At 33.3% G+C, this 20,710-nt stretch overlaps 3 protein-coding genes across 4 annotated transcripts; 2 read left to right on the top strand and 1 right to left on the bottom strand.

Moving 5' to 3' along the window:
• Positions 1–658: 658 nt before the first annotated feature.
• LOC145624389 (small GTPase LIP1-like) lies at positions 659–7,683 on the bottom strand. The gene is made up of 7 exons (XM_081677419.1): positions 7,183–7,683; positions 6,227–6,318; positions 5,996–6,137; positions 4,454–4,758; positions 2,930–2,983; positions 2,698–2,828; positions 659–1,080 (listed from the first exon to the last, which is right to left on the bottom strand). The coding sequence occupies exons 1-7, from the start codon at positions 7,283–7,285 to the stop codon at positions 888–890; spliced, it is 1,020 nt and encodes a 339-aa protein (XP_081533545.1). The 5' UTR covers positions 7,286–7,683; the 3' UTR covers positions 659–887.
• Positions 7,684–10,607: 2,924 nt separating this feature from the next.
• Positions 10,608–13,525, top strand: LOC145624381 (ras-related protein Rab7-like). Its single transcript, XM_081677408.1, has 7 exons — positions 10,608–10,881; positions 10,993–11,019; positions 11,392–11,491; positions 11,571–11,717; positions 12,626–12,706; positions 12,960–13,123; positions 13,236–13,525. Exons 1-7 carry the CDS (start codon positions 10,826–10,828, stop codon positions 13,306–13,308), a joined length of 648 nt encoding a protein of 215 aa, XP_081533534.1. The 5' UTR covers positions 10,608–10,825; the 3' UTR covers positions 13,309–13,525.
• A 2,121-nt stretch (positions 13,526–15,646) lies between these two features.
• Positions 15,647–19,921, top strand: LOC145560038 (iron-sulfur assembly protein IscA, chloroplastic-like). 2 transcript variants are annotated; one of them, XM_081621304.1, is made up of 3 exons: positions 15,647–16,003; positions 18,514–18,729; positions 19,569–19,921. In XM_081621304.1, the coding sequence occupies exons 1-3, from the start codon at positions 15,841–15,843 to the stop codon at positions 19,703–19,705; spliced, it is 516 nt and encodes a 171-aa protein (XP_081477430.1). In that variant the 5' UTR covers positions 15,647–15,840; the 3' UTR covers positions 19,706–19,921. The 2 variants fall into 2 exon arrangements, with proteins under 2 accessions (XP_081477430.1, XP_081477423.1); XM_081621297.1 differs by having other exon boundaries at positions 15,663–16,003; positions 18,508–18,729.
• Positions 19,922–20,710: the final 789 nt, after the last annotated feature.

Raw genomic sequence — 20,710 nt, 5'->3', positions numbered from 1 at the left:
AGGAAGATGCCAAAGATTGCGGCAATCAAGTGGCAGATAGTGATATTTTATGGATTGACAAAAAGTCAGTTAGTACTATGAGGTTTAAAAGGCTTTAATGCGAAGGGGTTCAGGATCAAAGATCCAGATTGTTTGGGGTGACAATCACAGTATTTGTGACTATCATTTTGGGATGGAAGGAGTATGTGACTATGTGTATTATATTTATGAGACTAAAGAAAAATCCTTAGTACCCCTCTGATATAGAACCTCAAGCTCTGCCCCCAGGCCTGAACCCCTTTGCTATACACGGAAGGTTAGCCTAGGAATTCTGTCCTGCACCCTATAGAATCTCATCATCTCATGCGCGAACATGTTAAGATATGGTCTTTCTAGGTCCTAGAAGACCTACTGAAATCTCCCATGCATAATTGCAAATATACTTTGTGATATTTTGCGTTTATGAAATCCACATGAGAGGGAGTGGTGTGGCTCGATAAGAGCATACCTCAAATTCCAGGAGTAATTCCCAGGCTTGACTCTTCATCCCGTTTCACAGGCTGCTGACTATCACGGTTCTTCTGAGGTAGGAATGAGTTTACCTTCAAAACATATGTTATTCACATTAGGAATTTTTTTTTTTCGGGGGTGGGAGAGGGGGAATGTTCACTTGTTCAAATAGCAAAAACCATGTTACTCTATTCAGCAAACTGATAATTGAATTATACACTTGATTATTGGTAGCAATATTACAAGCTGAGAGGAGGCCAAAACTTCCAAAAATAAATAATTGGCCAGTTCAACAAGGAACTTGTAGAAAAAATAAAGCACATGACATCAGTTTTTTTTAAATATAAAAAAATCACAATATGGTTACCAAACTATTGACTATAAAACGTATATATTCTTCAAACATTAATATCCGTACGTTTTGTTTTAGTATAACTGAGCTCTGAAGCACTGGCCAAATTATACCGCGGCACATGATTGACTTCCGGGGTCAACATTGGCCGCTGAGGATAGAGCGTGGGTGGAGGAGTAAGGTTGTGTTGAGCGGGCAAGGGAGGAAGCACATTGTACTTGTAAGGATCCCCGCTTAAACTGCAAGAAGAAACAAGTTACTCTACATTGGATCTGGTCAACACAAACACTACATAGAACAAATGCCAAACAAGTTCAAGCTTCAGCATAAAAAATCTATCTAATATAAAATCCTCTGTTCAAGTAAATATTGTCGTTTTTCTTGAAACCACCAAAATATTATCCAATTTTCTGGCTGCAAGGATTAAATCTTTGTTATATGAAATGCTTCATTCATTAAACATAGCTACGGCAACAAGTTAGCAATTGTATATTAGATTGTCAATTTTCCATAAACCATCAAAATTGTATCCAACTTTCTGACTGTAAGGAGTAAATCAAAGTTATATGAAATGCTTCATTAATAATAGCTTCTGCAACAAGTTGGAAATGTGTATCTAACTCTCATCCAATATCAATTTACAATTGATGAAATTCAAGCAAGAGGGGGATTTACCTCCAACGATTATATTTCATCAACAAAAATCACATTGTTCCACCTCCTTACATTGAAGAATTAAACATGAATTTACTACAATATCCTTCAACAAAGCTGTGGCACACCTACCCTCTCCCAAACTTCATTTTCATAGAGGGCATCTTTGCTATTACTGCCTCATTTCTTTGAAAAAAAAAAAAAATAGATAAAAGCCACATTAGGTTTGCTCAAAATGAAACAGGACAATCTTTTAGGAATGGCCCAAAAAGGAAAACAAGGCAATCTTTCATAGTCCAAAAGTATGGTTTGTCCATTTATATGGTGGCCTAATAAATGAATGTCAAGATTTTTGGTCATGAGTGCTAATCTACTTTGTACTTCAGTTTTGTTAACCAACTGTGGGCACTTCTACAATTCTACTGACTGAAGATCGAAACAATTTTATAGGTTACATGTTAAAAATCAACAAAAACTCCTTGTATTCTGGGTAAAGGAAATTCCACTTTTAAGGTCACACACCTTGCACATGCTTGATTAGATTTTTGCACTATATAAGGTATCCTATGTCTTATAACATCAACTTCTTAAAAGTCAAATGAACATAAGTAAAATGTCATTAGATTTTTGTACTTTATTAGGTATCCTATGTCATTATTGCACTTTGTAATGAACACATTAATAGCCTGAAATACAGCCTCTACAGTTTCCATTGGCCTTTAGAGATGAAGGTTTATTCTTAGTCAAAATCAAGTGAAATATGTAAGGAATAGAATTAGAATGTGTCCAAATAGGCTAGATAGTTTAGAATCTTCGCTGCTTGGGTAATTAAACTCTCTCCAAATTTTTTAATTGTTCCATTTTAACTTTTGCACTAAAAAATCGCATCTTTTCAGACAATTTTTCTAGAAATATTTTTGAAAAATCACATGACATACTTTTGTACTTCGTATAAGATATTATTGGATTTGTCCCGGGTATAATCACAAAATATCAACTTTTGTACAAATTTTTACTTTTAAAAAACAGAGGGCGTTTTTAAATTTAGAGCATAGCCAAAAAAATAAAATAAAATAAAATAAATCACTATTGCACTGATCACATGTCCAAAGAAAGCAACAGTAAAAATAGAAACAGCTTGATTCAAGTCTGTCAGACAAATTACAGAAAATGATACATAAAGCAGGATGACTAAAAAATACCTTGTACGGCTTACGGATTGATCGTTGCTACTTGTTATTTCATCAGATGATTGAAATGATCTCTGAATTGGTGAAATTGACCATGGATTTGATGGGGGTAATTGATCTGAAAAATATCTCCTTCTTATCAACTGTAGAAACAAATGTTTGACAGCGTAAGCAACAGTGTCCAGTCCAGATATGGGAGAAGTGAGTATAATCTCCAGAAAGCCTACAGAACTAAGAGACAAACCATGCGGAAGAACTTCGTCACAGCTTCTTTATCAAACCTTGCTTCTTTGGCAGCCTGCACAAATAATAAAATGTATTTCAATATGTAATCAACTTATGGGAAGTCACAGGAAGGTAAAGCAAAGAAGTTCAGTAATTTCAACTTCTTCTAACAGATCATGCCAAAATATCAGAACTTATTCACTGATTACAATAGTAACCTAACAAAGTCACAAATACAATAAAAGATTAGCAAAAGATTGACAGTCTAGCAAACGTGATACAAGTTCAGTAGAATGGAGAGTACCTTTTGCACAGATCAGTTAGTTCTGCTACTACAATTAAGGATTGCAAATTTGTAATGGAACCCACAAAAGACACACACACACAAAAAAAAAAAAAAAAATAATAATAATAATAATAATAATAAAACAGCTTATACCAATTCAGCAGTTAAATCACTACATCACCTAAACCAAAAACAAGAACTTGCAAACCCCTAAATAGCCCATCAAATTTACCTGCACCATGGGATAATAACTCTTTATGATTTTAAATGGAATTTCAGTACTTTATTTAATATTAGTTTCCATAAAAGAGGGATGACAACTACACCCCTCCCCCCAAGAAAGCTCTCTATGTCTGAAATACTCCGTAACTAGACTACAAGAGGATCAGAAAGTTACGATAACACTTACAAACCACTCAACTAAAAATGAGAACCTGAAAGGCAACCCCCCCCCCCCCCCCCAACACCTCATCATCCCCTCCAAAAAATATAAAAAATAAGAAATGATTAAAATAATGAAGGCAGCCATGGAGCCAGACAACCAAAAATATAATTAAGGATATGTGTGGAGACTAATCCAGTGATAAGTCTGATAACTACATGGAGGCAGACCCTTGTTCCACAAAATCAAGCACTAAGACTTTGTTGGGATTGCATTTAACTTATCAAGCAAAGCCAGGATGTTCTGATTATCTAGTCTATGTGAATTAAAATAGGAAATGTGAAGAGGGAATGTCAAAGAAGAAACTGAACAGTCATTATAAACACTAGCAAGTTTTCGAGGCTTTTCATCTTAAGTTCTGAATTGTTATTGGCTGCTTTATCAACTTGGTCATTGAAATTTCACTATCCAAACTAAACACTACGAAGTTTATGCTAATATTTCTAGCTAAAATGAGGTAGATACAATCATACAACTCATACAATATTACAATGTCTTGACCTATCCAAGATCTTAGTATCTTCAACTCAAAGTTTAATTGTATGACAAGAAGCTGACTATAATTTGATCATGTTTTTAATTTTTCAAGGACTAATTCTTCTTTATCAAACTTTCAAGTAGATACTAGCCACTAGGCAGCCATTCGTTTAAGAAAGTTGGAAAGATAGTAAGTCAATAATTCAATATATGTTGAACAAAGGGAAATAGATATTATTGAAAGCAATCTTCTAATTAGAGCTAAAAAAAATAAAAAAATAAAAAATAAAAAAAAGGTTGACCTAGAAACTCTAAAAATTAGGGAAACCAAATCTTACAGCTAACAATGCTCCATTGCCTGGGAAACTCTCAGTCAGTGGCAATTCCTCACTTGGCGGAAGAAGCCCCTGCTTCTCAACCCATTGCCGAGCCACATCCACAAGATTACCACTGCTTCCTTGAGTACCTTCTTTTGCTGCAATATCTGCTTTATTACTGACAACAATGTATGGGACAGGAAGGCCGCCAGGACCTCCAACCCCCATTGGAGCAGAGAAAGTCCCAACTGCTGCAATTTCTGCAGCCCACTTATGCAAACTTGTTTTTGTTCTCCGTTGTGAAAGATCATAAACAAAAATAACACCTGCATATAAAGGTTTGACACAGTGAAAGAAGATACCAATACGTACTACTGGTTTTGGTTCAATAAATCACTATTTTCAGAACAGTTGTCCAATGAAGGGATTCAGAAACTATGTAAGACTTCAATCAGAATGAAGTCCACTTAATATTGCCTTTTTTTAGTCTTCGGATAAAATTTGTTTTACAGACAAAAATCCCAATCTAAGTTTACATTCTTTCTATTATTTGAAAATTTTAAACTCAAACATATTAGACATAGGACTTTGCAAGTTACATTCACCATTCCTCATCAATTACACTATCCCCAAAATTCTTTTTCAATTCAATATCTAGAAAATGACATGGTCCTTGGCTCATGAGACATGACTGTTCTCTACATAGACCATGGCTTGTGAATTACTGAGGAAACTCATATTTTCAAAGTTTTGAAAAAGTATATAAAATGTGCCCTCTGTTTGAAATCATAGCCATGTTATCCCAAATTCCTACTCCTCATAATTAAGGACATGACACTTTTTTTCTGCAAGACCCGTTGTAGTAGTAGGACTAGTCCAACACTCTCCTCATTACTCAGCCTTAGTTTGGGAAAGATAACCACAAACCATTATCATTTGAGAAAAATAATATAACATGCACATTATCAGATATACGATTAATATAATATATGTGACTATTATTTCCATGCGGGAGCATCATAGATTAAGCAGAAGCAGAAGTTCGACTATATTAGGTTGCAGCACAAGAACTTACAAGTACATGTTGTAGAGCATTTATTCACTAATTGTAATGTACAGAAATGTAGCTATTTAAGGTAAAAAGGTTATCTAAATTCGTCAAATTGATACCTAACAAACATTAACCTCAAGAAGGTATACTCCTCATACTTAAGGCAGACAGTGATTACAGAAGTTTTAGATTTCATCATCCACCAACGATATTGAGAGTTACATACATATTTAAATTTAAGGATCTTCAATGCTCATAAAATCAATAGTGCAATCCACGCCTCAAAAGGCCAAGAACTATATCCTTGCAATAAAATACTTAGGTCTTAACCACTGTGTAAAGGAAAACTTTGTTACTTATTTATGCTACAGGTACAATAAACATAAAAGAAATTAGAACCTAAAAGCCACCCTTGCATAAAACCACTAGGCCGCTAATTGCCTCTCATGGCCTCGTCGACTAAAGAAAATATTTCATCACTAAAATAAAAAAGCATTAGTTAACCATCTTACCATTAATTTGGGTGTAGAAAAGCGATCGACAGTCTTTATATCGCTCATGGCCTGAGATATCCCATAATTCAACAAAAAAATCTCTTTCAGCATCACCTTTAATGCTATTTGAGGAACTACTAGGGCTTCCATAAGTAATGTGCTGAAGGCAAAAAAAGAGTAAAACATCAGCAACTACCTCAGTAATTGTTTCAAATTGCACAACAAATGCACAAGGAAACTTGAAGTAACCTTCACATTAACTGAACATCCTATTGTTCGAGAAGGACGAGTGACTGTAGAACCTTTAGTAATTAATTGTACAAGAGAAGTTTTTCCCACACCTGCCCCAAAAGGAAAAAAAAAATATTTCAATTCAAGAATAAATAAACCAATTTGCAAAGTAGCACTAGACATTAATACAACTACACACTACTGCACTAGAATTAAAATTGTTCAAATCAGACAAAAAAACTAATATACTCGTATTAAGCACTGCCATAGTGCTGGAGCCACTACAAATTAAGTTAGTCGGCTTTAAAGGCAAGATGGTGCAAGCATTACTCAGATATAGAATTATTACTACATGTATTACAAAACAATAGGAGACATCAGCTTTGTTTGATTTGCAAAGGAGATAAAAAGATTGCAACAATTTGATTCCTGGATTCATATGAATTTGTACAGCTTACAACTTACACAACAAAACAATTATGACCAACCAATTGTAACACAAACCCAGAAGGCGCTAATAGAGCAACGAAGCCACTATCATCAAACAACCTTCCAAACACAAGACCACACATTACTCATGTACCTCACTCAACACTTATTAGAATGACATAAACATAATACAATTATTATAAAGCATAAGCAAGTATGTCATAACTTCATCAAAGACTTCTATAATTCAAGTCCAAACAACCCCATTTCCAACCCAACCCTAGTTAATTCATCATTCCGGTAATTCGAAATACTCAAATTATAAACCAACAAACTCTAATTTTCACCATTCCCATCATCTAGATCATCATAATCAGCTCAAATCACCATTTTTAACATATAAGCAACTATACAAATCAAACACTCAAAATCACTGCACCACTATGATAGATAATATACAGATCATAATCAAATAAAGCATCATATGAAGATTATAACAAATGAAACATCATAAATTGATTATTAATAAATGGAAAAAAGAATACCTGAATCTCCAACTACAAGAACTCGAACCTGCCCACAAAGTGAAAGTGGCCCACCATTTTGCTCCTTGTTATTATCTCTCTCCCTATCCCTCCAGAACATCATCTCCCAGAAAAATCTAACAAAAACCCTTTTGATGCTTTTCAATCATACATCAATTTTAGCTCCCATTGAACACAATGTAGGATTTTTGGTGTAACAAAACCCCAAGAACAAATTCCTCTGATTATCGATTAAATGCTTAAAAATCTGGAAAACCAATGAATCCCAGAAAATGAAATTGCATAAACTAGTGATGCAATGGTTCAAGGAATCACTGTGAAAAATGACACAGATCTGGGTAAATGAGAAATTGTGATGAATTTGGGAATAAATAAAAAGTAATGGAGTATTACAACGGTAAACGCCAGCAAAGGGTGGTGGATTGAAGATCAAAACACACACTCAGAAGAAGAGAGAGACAGCGAGGAAGGAGAGAAAAAGGAAAGCGTTGGAACTGAAAAACTGTCTTAGGCTCTTAGCAATATGGCGGTGTATGCCACGCTCGCTACATTTTTTTTTTTTTTTTTTTTTTTTTTTGGTTGTTGTTGTTGTTGTTGTTGTTGTTTGGAGAGCCACGGGCGACGAGAACTCTTGGAATTGGGAGGGACGCTCTAACCAATTGAGTAATTTTCGAACTCATTACTCCTTCAGTCCCCTTCTATTTGTATATGTTTTTATTCGGTTTACTCTTTGGGTTAATTCCTATTTGGGTTTCAGTTTTGGGTACTTTTTTTTTTCCAAATTAAATTCATCCTTTGGGCTAATCTGAATTTCGGTTTTAGTTTTGGGTAATTTGATTTCACTCTCATTCCAATTGTTGTTAATGAGGATTTAACACACGATTTTTTATACCAACTGCAGCCTCAATCACCACTCCACCAACAACCAATTGTTTACTCTATTACAAGTACAGCATTAGAGTTAAAAAAAATGTTATGTTCATTTAGTGGCTATGTTTCCATATCTATTTTATTAACTATTATTAAAACAGAAGATGCTGACGTCACCACTACCCACGTGTCGCTCTCTTAATAAAAATAAAAAAATTAAAAAAAAATAAAAATAAATTCCTGCTAAATGCAATGATGATGTCATTTTTTTTGCTTTGTACAACTATTTAATATTTAACATTTTTGAAATTTAAATATTAGAAGGTTTTACATTACAACTAAAACATATCAATTTATCGTAGGAATTGAAACAATTTAAAATAGCACACTAATAAATGACTTCCTACACTGAGTTGACGATGTTGAACAGATAATATCATGATTTTGATGAATATGAAAAATTTTAAATTACAAAATGTATGTAATCTTATTTATATTCAATTATTCATGTATAATAGCGATTTATTTTTAAAATGTACAAATTAAAAATAGGTTTTATATAAACCGTGTATCGCACGGGTTCTAACCTAGTTAGTACTATTTATATGCTAATTAACATTTAACTGCATTTGGTGATTGATATGTATGCCAAAATAAAATCAAGTTAGATCTTGTTATATTTCGTCTCAATATTCATAATACTCCGTATCAAATATATACATATCTACAATTAGAGATATCAGATATGAAAGGTTTAAATTATGTGTTAACAAGCGTGAAAATCAAAATGTTGCAACTAATAGTGAACGGTGGAAGTTAGTGATAAATGTTAATGTAGTCATATCAAATCTTATTGGATTAGTCTCATTATATATTTTATTTTGATATTTACAGTAGATATTATATTTTTTTATGAGTATGATAATGGATGAATGTAACTCCGAATCCTCAAACACATTTGATTTTTGGTTGGTTGATGCAGATTCAAGTCATACAATTTGGGTACAGGTGTATTCAATTTTGTCGAGTTTACTTCGTAGCAATACGAGCATATTTTATAATAGGGTTTATTATTCATTGGTCCAAGACTGATTGAATCAAATCAAAGACCGAATACTTAAAATTACTGCATCTGTTTTACTCACAATATCCACACATTTTCGTTTAACATCTCTTGTCTATCTATTCACATTTTTTTCATAATCTCATTCACATTTTTACAATATCCCTTTTTACCCTTTTCTTACACTCACGTAGCACATCAACACTCTCTCAATTCGCCTTAAATTGTATGCAAAAGATGAACTATAAATGAAGGTTGTATGTTAATTTACAAAATGTCCAACATCATTGCACCACTTTTACCTTTACCACCCTTGGTCCCTTACTTGAGTTATTCTTGGCCCTCTCACTCCCTCAAATGACACCATACATTTTGCCCTCTACCGACCTCACTAGAGGCTAGAGCTAAGCATTTGCTTCTCTCTTTTCATCTTTTGCTATCGTTTGCCTCACCATACCACTCATGAGATTAAACTATTTTTGCATGACCTAACTTAGGTTAAAAACCTATCAGATTGTTTTTGATATTCATAACAATGCATTTTTAGAGACATATAGAATTTGGTCGGCACACATTATTAGTCTTAATTAATCACTTTTCTAACCATAACAAATGACCAAATTATATCTAAAAATAAATAGAAGGGACAAGGGTGCTTATACATATTCGTCCTTAGATGGAACACGTGATGCAAGCTTGCAAAGTTTTATGTCATGTTGTAAGTTGCATTCAAGTATTATCCAACACACAACCCTACTTGGTTCAAACTCGAGTCAAGTCAAATTTTTTGACAAAGTGTTTCAATCAAATCAGCCTTTTGGTTGAGGACTTGAGGTAATACCGGGTTTTAGGACCAAGATATTAGTTCGAGATTTCGGGTCTTCCAACCCAATCCGAGTTAGGACTTGTTCTCTTCAGCTTATTTTCAGTTCAGCTCCAATAAATTCAGTTTAGCTAATCAGAACAGGCCCTTAGCCTTCTAGACCCATTTTCAACCGGGCCAAGCTTTCTTGATCACCTCTAGTTCAAACCCAGTGTTTGTGTCTAAGCCCAACCCACAAAGTGTCTTAGGCTGGCCGACATAGCTTCAATCCCACCAATCCCACCTTTAGAGAGACATCCTACCATACAACAGTTATCACAACAAATCCTAACAAAACTGAAATAAAAAGCTCTTGTTTAAAAGGTCTTTCTATCTAAAGTGTGCTCCTCAACAAACTACAGTTGAGGCTACCACGACCCATTAAACCAACAATATTCAAACAAAAAACCCACCTTCAAATTTTATTTATTTATCTTGACACATTCAATTTTTCAAATTTTATAAACTTTTAATAGTATCACATCATTATTTTTTCCACCCCTTTTTATTATATTTTTATTTTAAAGTTGTGTCTTTAATAATTGATAATATGCACAGCTAGCTAACTGCATCATCTTTCTGTGATCACATGAAAGTTTTCTGCTGCTGCTTTTGTCAATTGCTATCTTCCTCAAATTTAAACTGTACAAAAACAATCATCCTTTTCCCCTGATTTTTAAACCAACCAAAAAGATAATATTTACCCAAACCTACCCTATTTATTATTTATTTATTTTATCATATTCTTATAAATTCATCTTTTCATACAAATAGTAGTCTTGCAAAAACAAAACAGTGGTCACATTATTAGTCATTGAAGTAAAAAAAAATTATAGTCCAAGATAACAATGTCGCCGCATATGCAGAGAACTTTGCTCAAGGTTATTGTCCTTGGAGATATTGCGTAAGTTTTTTTTTATTTTTTTTTTTTTTAAATAATTTTGTTTGAGATGATGAGATTAATATGATGTTGTTCCTTATTAAATTGGTTTATTTTTATGTGTTTGTTTTTCAGAGTAGGAAAGACTTCTCTAATTACAAGGTAATATTCATACAATTATTTATGTACTCCCTCGTCTTTAAAGGTTTTTCTGTTTTATTGGTGATTGTTAAAACAAACAACTTTTAGAGACGAAGTGAATGTTTATTTTTTGCTGAACTCGTAGACTTGCAAAATATATGAGCTAGTTTTGTGTTTGACTAGCCTATTTCTAGCGTTTTAATGGTCCTTATATTATCCCTCTAGTTCCATCGCGAGCCTAATTGCTATTAACTCTACTACCCCTGTACCTCGAGGACACAATTATTATGTTATACGTAGTACTATGTGTACGGGTACATGCTAGTATTATGTGTACACTTTTCCATATTCATTTATGCAACGTTTTTGTTTGTGTTGAATTGTGTAATATAGATACGTGCAAAAGAAATTCAATCAACAATACAAAGCAACAATCGGGGCAGATTTTGTGACGAGGGAGTTGCAAATTGATGGCAAACTCGTTAGCCTTCAGGTTAACTCTCTTTTTCTATTAGTAACTTAAAAAAAATTATGCAAAACTTTGGCTAATAATATAAATTGTATTCGGACAGATTTGGGATACAGCAGGGCAGGAAAGGTTTCACAGTTTAGGACCTGCATTTTTCAGAGGATCAGATTGTTGTGTTTTAGTATACGATGTGAATGATCAAAGATCGTTTGAAGCCCTCCAAACATGGCGTGATGAATTCATCAAACAGGTAATATATATATGAAACCCGATAGTAATTGTTGCATTCACTTTTCTCCATCAATCCATAAAAGATAAGCAAGTAACTATTAATTAGTCTTGCAAGTCCATCTTGCATTGCAATATGAGAAAATAAAAGTTTTCTCGGAGATAAACAAAATTTGTTAATTAAATAACAATTTTGTTATAAGTCAACAATTTTCATAATATGGGCTCCACTTTTGTTAATTTTGTTACCAATATGCCACGCTGATAATTGTCCGAATAAAATTGTTGATTTATTTACGAGATGCTATATTTAATTCACGATATTTGTTTATCTCTAAGATAAACTTGGCTTTAATTTCCTCGTGCAATTCTTACAATGTTTATCAACTTGTTTTGGAAAATTCAAAATCTATTAGTTATATAGTTTGACCTTACTATGCAACAAAAGACAATCTTCAATAGAAATGGAGGGGAATCAGAATATTTATGGATTTAAATTGTCTCAAATAAGTATTTCCTCTGTTTTTTTATATAGTTGCAACACTTTTCTTTTCACGCTTGTCAATGCATGTTTTGAATCAATAATATCTTTTATTATCAATATGTAAAACTTGTGTATAAATTGTCAAATCTAATCAAAGTGAAACATGTGAATAGTATAAAAGTCAATACTCTAGTGTGAGCATGTTAGGATTCTTAATTTGTCTATCCACAACCATTTGAATTGTTTGGCATGCATAATATTGAACGTTCAAGAAATTAGTGCAAACTAGGGGGACAAGAACTAGCAAGAGACACCTAGAACCTACGGCAACAAACCATAAATAAAAAGTTTAAAAGACCCACTTTTCTAAGCAACTCATTGTTTGTAGGGGTTTTGATAATTATCATTTTTGACTTTTTTTTTTTTTTTTTTTTTATAATTATCAGACAGATATCCCTGACCCAACTAAATTTCCTTTCGTGGTCATTGGAAACAAGATTGATCAAGATGGTGGAGCCAATCGCAAGGTTAGATTACCCTCCATTTCAAAAATATTGTTTATTAGATTAATTGTGGCGTTGTATAGTTTTACTTCCTCTTTTCCGCCCCCATTTTTTGCCTCATTACAAATAAATTAAATTTGAATAATATTAAATTTGAATATTTTTTTTATAAATTAGGACAACTAGATTATATTATAAGTACATGATTCAAATACAGATCTGGAATCTTTCAGGGTTTGAAATTGTTAATATTGTATATTGTTTTTATACAAATTAGGTGCAAGAGAAAAAAGCAAAGGAGTGGTGTGGGTCAATAAAATCAGGGCCAAAATCAAGCGGCATTCCTTATTACGAGACTTCAGCAAAAGAAGATATAAATGTAGATGATGCTTTCTTCAATATTGCCATTGCTGCCTTATCCCATGATCGTTCACAAGAATTGTAAGTAGAACTGTCTGTTTTTTCCTTATACTCGCATAAAATTAAATTGTTACATATTTAACTTGTTATTTTTGTAATTGTAACCTTATATTTTGTTGTTTTTTCCATGCAGATACTTTGAAAGTATAACAGAATCTGGTTCGTTATCAGAAATAGTCGAACCAAGAAGAAGTTGTCCTTGCTAATCTAATTTCTTCACGATGCTTGTTCTACATTCTAACTATTATCGGAAGTTATTTGATTCTTTTAATTTAAAATTTTAAAGGTATACATTTTGCTTGCGCCATTAATAAATGGAAAATGAAAAGAAAAAAAATCTGTAATTTGATGTTATTGCTATTATTTGTTATCTTGACAGATAATGAAAAGTTACAACTGATCCGACTATATTATTTTTTGTAATTGTACATTCGATAATAATGTCTAATATCATGGGGAAGTGAATAGCCTTAAAAGAAAAAATCCCTAAATAATATCTCTAAGTAATTTAGAGCATATATTAATTTGATCATTGGTTATAAAGTTGTTGGCCAAACATATTTTGTAACAAATTTTTTCCCTAAGAAAGTGAATAAGTAAAGGCAAGCTAAGTCAAGTAGTAAAAGGAACGAACACACACTAAGTAGTAGTACAAATAAGAATAGTGGATTTTGTGGTAGAGAAGGTGTATAGTAGTATATACTATATAAGGAGTAAACATGGGCAACGGGCCGTGCCGCGGTGGGGGCCGTGCCGTGCCTGAAATTGGCACACCCCAGCCCCCGGCACAGCAAATTGGCACACCCCAGCCCACGGCACGGCACAGCCCACGTGCCTTGCGGGCCGTGCCGTGCCGGGCCGCGGGCCAAATCGTGCCACCTTTTTTTTTTTTTAATAAATGAAAAAAAAACGAATTAAACGATATATATATTTTTTAGTACAACTTAATATATGTGATTAATTTATGTTTATGTTAATGTTAATATAATTTGTTTACATTTTTTGAACAACTTTATTTTAATTTAGGTTATATAAATTATTTATCTAATTAATAATTATGTTTAAGTTTATATAAACAAATAAAAACAATTTTATTAATTTAGCAAAAAACAACAATGCATATAATAAAAAAAAATACGAGTGCGATAATCCGAAAACACAAAAAATTGAAGAATAACTTATTTTATTATATGACGGTAGTCGGTACTAATGTACGATAATTTAATAATACAAAATAATTAATGATAATTAAAAATCGTACAATAATGATAATTAATAATACGTGTCGGGCCGTTCCTAGCGGGCTCGTGCCGTGCCCGGCCGTGCCTCGTGCCGTGCCGGCCCACGTGCCGGCCTCCGTGCCGCCCGCCGTGCTACGTGTCGTGCCCGTGCCGATTTCCAAAAAAGTGTTTACGGCACGGCCCACGGCCCACAGGTGGGCCGCCGTGCCGTGCCGTGCCGGGCCCGTGCCCATGAGGAGGGTGGAAAAGGTAGGAAAGCTTATGTATAAGTATAGTTACTTGCATGTGTATTTGTTGATTGATGGCTCATAAACTATATTTATACTTGAAGATGGAGCTTAAACAAAATGGTTAGAAGATTCCAAAACTTTCTTCATCATTCTTGTAGCCATAATAATCAAAAATGGTGAAAAATTCTCTAGATTATTTTAGTGGATTGCATGATACAAGCTAGTAGAAAAATCTAAAGAAATAAAGAGCAATATTATTCATGTTACATGTAGACCTAGTTATTAGACAGGGTACGTAGCTCAATAATAATAAGGTCAAAGCCTAGCTTGTAGGGTCCTTAATGGACATGGTCTTTAATGAACATAACCCTTATTAGGTAGGGTCAACATATTTGTCAAATTTAATACATAAAGAAAATAGATAATGTAAAAAAAAAAAATTAACAGTTTTCGTATTTATATGTAGTACTTAATTATGGCTTTATCTAGGGGAGTCTATTTAGTTTTCGGTTTGGATTTTGGTCAAATCCAATCCGATCTGAAATAAAATTCAGTTTTTTAATTTTCAAATTCAATCCAATCCGAATTTCTAACTGATCCAATCCAAATAACCAGACTTTATCTAATATCCAATCCGAATTTCTAATTAATATGTTAAGGCCTTGTTTGGTTGACAATAATGTAAGAATCGGGACTTCCTAGGAAGTTCTATTTCCCACAAAAGAGAGGAATTAACTTACTCAATAAGTTGAACTTTCCATTGAAAATGAAAATTCCTACATCGAATCAAACAAGTTTTGAAAATTCCTAGAAATTATAATTTTATAAGAATTGAGATTTAATGTAAATTTTTACTTCCTATATCGAACCAAACAAAGCCTAACATATTGGTGCAAATCCAATAAGCTACCAATCTGCAAAAAGACAAGCATATATGAAGTACTCCATGATTTTAATTTTTTTTTTTTTATGAAGAATCTTAGAACTTCACAATTTTTTCATGTACGAAGAAGAAGAAGAAAAAAAAAAAAAAAAAAAAAAAAAAAAAAAAAAAAAAAAAACCCTCAAAAAAAATGTTTAACAACCACAATTTTTTTATTTTTTTATTTTCTGATTTTCGTTCCAAAATTTAACGGCCGTGATTTGCCTACCACTTCTCTCCTACACGGCTTAAACTCCAAAAGCGCAGAAAAATCTCCCCTAAATTCTGTAATTGCGTCGATTACAACATTTTCCAGAAAATTTAGACCTCAAAAAACTCGTAAAAATGGCGTCTTCCTCTGTTACACTTCGATATTCTTCAACAGTTTGTCGATTACCCAGTAATTCTTCCACTTCATTGAGCTTTAATCAAATCCCCTTTTCAGTTTCCTTCCCATCTAATCTTAAACGCTTTGGTCGTCTCTCTATTCGATCATCTTCTGCTTCTGGTATTCTTTCTCACTTAATCTTTGCTTTTTGTTGGTTCAATCAATTTATCTGGGATATTTTGTTTGATTTTTCATCTGTTCTGTGTTTATGGCTGTATTAATTTTGTTGGTTAGCTTGAAATTTTTGTGGGGTGTTTTATAGATGGTATTTTTTTGACTAATTTGATATTGTTTGCTACTGTATGGTGTGATTTTGATTGGATCTCAGTATGTTCTAATTGGGTTTTGTGAATATCTATGCTTTTGAAATTTAGTGTTGTATACTGTATGATTTGATGCTATCTACTGATTCATCAGCTAATTTGAGCTAGCAGTTCTTTTGTTTTTATTAAATTAATAGTTTTGAGTATGGTAGTGCATGCTTTGAATCCTAGTTTTATTGATTAGGGATTTTGAGGTTTCGAATCGAAATCCTTGTATGTTAGAGGTATCTCTAGAAATCTGATTATAGCTGTATAAACCTAATAAGGGTTCATGAATATTATAGTCTGTGGTCTGGTTTTCTCCAGGAATATGTTGGTTGAAATCATTGAATTCTGGCTTGCGAACACGATTAAAGATAGAAAAATATTCCAAATTGAATGGCAACATAAATTTTTGGCAACAGACTTCTATTTTTTAACAAGAGGGAAGAAAATGTTTTGTGTAGTTCTGTAGTTTTATTTACTCTAAAGTCAACCTACATCAACCCTAAGAAACTATAAGGGGAAAAAACTAAAGCTCATGCTTCAGCTGAGTAGTAAAGAAGTGAGACATTGTAAACCACTTGTGATTTGGTGAAAGTGAAAATCGAAGCTATATCAAAATTCCATTTATGACGTTAGATATTGAGCTGACAGTAGGCTATGTTGTAGAATTGAATGACATCCTCCATATTAGGTTTGAGGAAATCCATGGTCTCATTGTGGGGAACCATTAGCTATTACCCTACACTTAGCACCCACTTCCTCATCTTCTTCCTCAATTTCTTCTTTTCTATTAGTTCCTTGGTTGTATCTGATTACCCTTGAGATTGGAAGATCATCCATATTATATCCATCTTATATTATTTCAGGCTAGGTCACTAGTGCCTCTTTCCAAAAATAGACCTTTCCATAGGTAGAGTCCTTTCATTATCATCTCCTATTTGTTGTTTACGATGAGGCTCTTTGAAGTGTTTCAAAAAAAAAAAAAAAAAAAAATGAGGCTCTTTGAAGTTGCAACAGCTTGAATTTTAAATGCATATAGCTCCAATATTTAAGTTTGGACATCAGTGTGCCTGGATTTGGGATGTCTTTTAAGTTTTAACTCATTATCTCGATGAATCATATTGCGCATATTACTTTTAGGAACTGGAGAATCTGTTACAGCTTACAAAAATCATCTAGAAAGAGATGAAAGAGAAGAAAGTCCTCTATGTTTTTAATAAAAGATTTGAATTAGCTAATTATTTATAGTTGGATAGGTAAGATCCATGCAGGTGTCTGGGAAAAATAAGTAGCAAGTGCTTCTTGTGTATCTGCAATTTGTCTGGTGTTTTTTAACTTACGGGAAATACCAACTAGGCACATGATATGTAGCTTTTTGTCTTTGCAGCACATCTAAATTCTGTATATGTCAATCCAGGAGATTGTGATTAGATGGGTATATATTGATTCATAGCTAGGATTCTCAAAATTCAACTTAGGTAATATTATAACTGCTGCAAGTTTCAAGGGGGGGCCATTGACATGGAAGCCTAAGTTGCAAGAGTTGCTCATTATGTATAGGAATGGAATGCTTTGCCCTGGGATGATTATTTTATCACGATAAATCTTGGAAAAAATCTCATCTTTCAACCTCTGCTTGATGTTACACTCTAATATGCAGTGCCATTGGATATGGGATATTATGAATCCATGTCACAACTTCAGAAAATGTTTGCATAAAATTATAGATATGGATATGCTAGATAAATTAAACATAGAACTAAATAATGTTTTAGTTTGCTGGTGCTCCCAGAAGTAGTCAGGAAGGAGATCTGTTGTCCGGTCCTACTTTTTGGGGCTCATTCCATAAGAGATGAGTAAGAGAGGAATATACACTGAAGTAATAGTGTGATAAGTGGTAGCCTGTAGATCAAAATTATCTTGGATCCTAGGAAAATACCAGTGCGGAAAGAGTGGAGCTCGCTCACAAAATTCATAGTTTTGGGACTCTTCATTTAGTATAAGGTATTATTTGAATAGAATAAGAGCATCTTAGTCTTTGTGATATAGCTGATAATAGTGACAAAAAGATAAAGGCATTAGGCAATGCCTGCGATTCTGCTAATCAAAGGGCTGTATATATATAACCTTGTTTTTACCTCAATTTATTGAGGAAGCTAAAATTATGCTACATTTTGAAAAGGCTATACAAGAGAAAATTCCTTAAAATGGAGATAAATCATAAGTCTTGTATATCTTTTGCTGAATTTTGACTTTGTATATTGACAGGCTATCACTATCCATATTTCCAACTCACTATTTTTATGCTCTGTTAAGTTTCAGCAGCACCAGTCGAGGGCTTGGCTCCAGCAATATCTCTAACTGACAATGCAGTGAAGCATTTGAAAAGAATGAGGTCTGATCGGAATGAGAACTTGTGCTTAAGAGTTGGTGTTAAACAAGGTGGATGCTCTGGCATGTCTTACACAATGGATTTTGAGAGCAGTGAGAACACAAAAGCAGATGATTCTGTGATTGAGGTCAATGGTTTCACTATCGGTGAGCATTAAATACTTTAAATAGTAGTGTCAACACCCCTTTCATATCCCCCCCCCCCCCCTTTTTTTTTTTTTTTTTTAAATCTAGCACACATGAGAACGGGGAAAATATGCCTAATATATCTAGTTACAAACTTACAATTCACCCCTTCGTATCCTTTTTATTTTTCGCTTGTGCATTATCTTTCGTGGAGCTTTTCTAGATGTTGCTTGTAACCTTAGACCTAGTAGACCCCCTTCTTCCCTGGTTATTCTCTGAAACAATACATGCATATTTGATGATTATCTTTAGGAAAATTTGCAAATTGCAGCCATTCAAAGTTCGTATTTTGCAAATTGCAGCCATTTAAAATTTTTTTTGCAAATTGCAGCCCAAAAGTTCATATAAATTGTAAATTGCAGCCCGATTTAACTTTTTCATCGGTTTACAAGTTGAAAAATCTTCGATTAAGGTTTTAGGGGCTATTTTAGTTCTTAGGGGTCCGAATTGAGCTCGGAATGAGCAAAAAAATAATGCAAGTATCTCGTTTTGCATAACAAAAATGCATCGATTTGTGGGAAACTGTAAATATGAGACATTTACGTTATTTTTTGCTAATTCCGAGCTCAATTTGGGCCCTTAAGGGCTAAAATGACCCCTAAAACCTTAACCGATAAATTTTCAACATGTAAACCGATGGAAAAATTGAATCGGGCTGCAATTTACAATTTATACGAACTTTTGGGCTGCAATTTGCAAAAAAAAAAAAATTTAAATGGCTGTAATTTGCAAAATACGAACTTTAAATGGCTGCAATTTGCAAATTTTTCTTATCTTTAATACTTCTTATGTGTTTGCAGTTTGTGATCCAAAAAGCCTATTATTCCTGTACGGAATGCAGCTTGACTATAGTGATGCACTTATCGGTGGAGGCTTCTCTTTCCAAAATCCAAATGCATCAAAGACTTGTAGTTGTGGAAAATCATTTGCAGCGTAGGCTTGAAACTATATGTACATAACATACGCAATGTATGGTGTAGCTTTGATTTGTTGGATTGTGGATACATGGGCATTATGTTAGCGTGTTGAGTCTTTCAGACGGTGAATTATGTTAACTTGTCCTCAAGTCTCAGCATGAAATTATTCTTTACTTTCATATGTATCTTTTGGATCTAGATCATGACTCAATAGAGTCAATACTGCTTATCACTTCTGTTCAGCAAAGTTCACAAAACGTGCTACTTTTAGACATGAAGATACCATTTAAGTGAATAAATAGTACAATTAGATGATTTAATATGTATTATAATACCTTTTGATGGTGTATATCATGATATGTTTCTAGTATTAGGAGTACAAACAAAGTTTAATGAAAAGACAAATTCCAATGGTACTAATGTGATACCTGATGGTACCATTAAGCTTCCAATAATATTACTCCGTATATATGTTTGTAATGGTATACAAATATACCATTTAAATTTAATGATTTATAGAAAGACCAATATCGTCTGGTTTGTTCGTGAACAAACTGAACATACCAAATATGTACTCAGAACTAATCTTTGCCTATGACACTACACTTGCATACTACTATTGCAACAAAGCAACGGTAGATAAGCTTTTTGAAACTTAAAATGGAAATATATACACAGTGGATGATTAGTGTAAATTAATATACAAACAAATTAATTTATCAACTTATTAGTAGTGCTTATTTCAGTTGTAAATTGATTCGTTTTCATGAACTTATCCAATCTAGAAATAATATGAATTTTATGAATTTTCTTATGTAGTTGGTTAGGGCATGTAATACAAAGACCTAAGGTGCATCGGTACAAAGAGTGGGACCATAAAAGGGTTAAAAGAGAGAGAGAGACCGAAAATGACTTTGTTGGAGAGAGGAAGGTTATGAAGTATTTGCATTTACATGAGTACGAGGTAATTGATCACAAGGGATAGAGGAGGAAGATTTTTGTCAGTATTTATACGGAATAATCAC

The sequence above is a fragment of the Chenopodium album genome, chromosome 1 (assembly GCF_948465745.1).
Source record: "Chenopodium album chromosome 1, dcCheAlbu1.1, whole genome shotgun sequence".
Taxonomy (NCBI): Eukaryota; Viridiplantae; Streptophyta; class Magnoliopsida; order Caryophyllales; family Amaranthaceae; genus Chenopodium; species Chenopodium album.
Note: the sequence above shows the minus strand (reverse complement) of the source record. Positions and strands in the feature narration are given on the sequence as shown.